Raw genomic sequence first — 1,467 nt, 5'->3', positions numbered from 1 at the left:
CACTGCTTTTGAGGCCCACAGACCTCTCTCTCCTTCTTAGTCCAGAAAACTCTCTACCCTTTCTCTTCTTGCTCTCAAAGCCTTCCTCCCACTCTTCCCTCACCCACCCCGGGATACTTCCCAATATATTTTGGGCTTTTCAAAATCCAGGCAAAACCGTTGACTTCAATCTAATTCTGCTCTGTGTGTGGCAAAAACTGTGGGTGAAGGAAGTACAAAATGGCCTACTTGTTTTAGGGGAGTTACTCATATTACAATAAATTATTAATCCACAAAGGAATTGATTCAAAACCTGCCTCTGCCATTTACTAGTTCTGTGACCTTTTTTTTTTTTTTTTGGAGAGACAGAGTTTTGCTCTGTCACTCAGACTGGAATGCAGTGGTGCGACCCTGGCTCACTGCAACCTCTGTCTCCCAGGATCAAACAATTCTCCTGCCTCAGTCTCCCACGTAGCTGGGAATACAGGCACTCACCACCATGCCCAGCTATTTTTTTTTTTTTTTTTTTGTACGGATGGGGTTTCACCATGTGGGCCAGCCTGGTCTTGAACTCCTGACCTCAAGTGATCTGCCCGCCTTGGCCTTCCAAAGTTCTGGGATTCCAGGCATGAGCCACTGCACCCGGCCTAGTTCTATGACTTTGGACAAGCATTCTAACCCCTCAAAGCCCCTGGTTCCTCACCTGTGAAATGAGGACAATCATACCTATCTTTTGAGATTGTTGAGAAGGTTTAATTAAGGGGATGATATACATAAAGTTCAAGGCACCATTGCTGGGATGTACTGGAAGTATATAAATGTTCATTCTTATTCCCTGTGTTTGCATTTCCAACAGATAAAACTGTGAGTGTACCAGTAGAGCCCATTATTGCTGCATGTGTTGTGATCTTTCTGACATTGTGCTTTGGACTGATTGCTAGAAGAAAGAAAATAATGGAGGTATCTAAGTATTCTGAGCTATTTAAGTGAAAAACGATCATCTGAATAAAGGCAGAAAGCTAGAAATACAAGTTACTTCAGTTAGGAACCCTTCTTGGCAAAGTCAAATCTGGTCTTTCTACCATGAGATCTTAAAATACAATTGCTCAAGGGAATAAAAATTACATGGTATATTATAAGTACAGATTTACAAAGAAGAGAAGTGCACATGGGCAAAGCCTGAATTGAAAATAGCTGTGTTGCCAGGGGTAGGGAATTGGGGGCTGATTTTCCTTCCTTTTAAATTTCCCTTTATTGTTGCTATGGTACCTGTGGTATAATAAATAAGCATAAGGAGGAACATCTGCTCTAGATTCAGAGATCTGCATGAAAAAGATGGCACTGGCTGCTCACCTCTGGACTACAGCCACATGCCCTGGCTGTAGTGGGCTGGGGTTTGAACTATAAAGTAGTTATCCTCATTGGTTGGTATGATTCAGAATATGTGCATGCATAGATTAATGCCATGCATTTGACTCTGCCAGTTAA

The 1,467-nt window shown here is 42.2% G+C and overlaps 1 protein-coding gene across 1 annotated transcript in view; it reads left to right on the top strand.

Annotated features, from left to right (window-relative positions):
• TMIGD1 (transmembrane and immunoglobulin domain containing 1) overlaps positions 1–1,003 on the top strand; it is an 18,288-nt gene extending 17,285 nt beyond the window's left edge. Inside the window, exon 5 of the mRNA XM_011940861.1 lies at positions 836–1,003. Within this exon, the coding sequence (XP_011796251.1) occupies positions 836–969 (134 nt within the window). The 3' untranslated portion in view covers positions 970–1,003. The remainder of the gene's footprint in view (positions 1–835) is intronic.
• The last annotated feature ends 464 nt before the right edge of the window (positions 1,004–1,467 follow it).

Source organism: Colobus angolensis, unplaced genomic scaffold, assembly GCF_000951035.1.
Source record: "Colobus angolensis palliatus isolate OR3802 unplaced genomic scaffold, Cang.pa_1.0 Scaffold193, whole genome shotgun sequence".
Classification (NCBI taxonomy): Eukaryota; Metazoa; Chordata; class Mammalia; order Primates; family Cercopithecidae; genus Colobus; species Colobus angolensis.
This window is presented reverse-complemented; position numbering and strand designations above follow the sequence as displayed.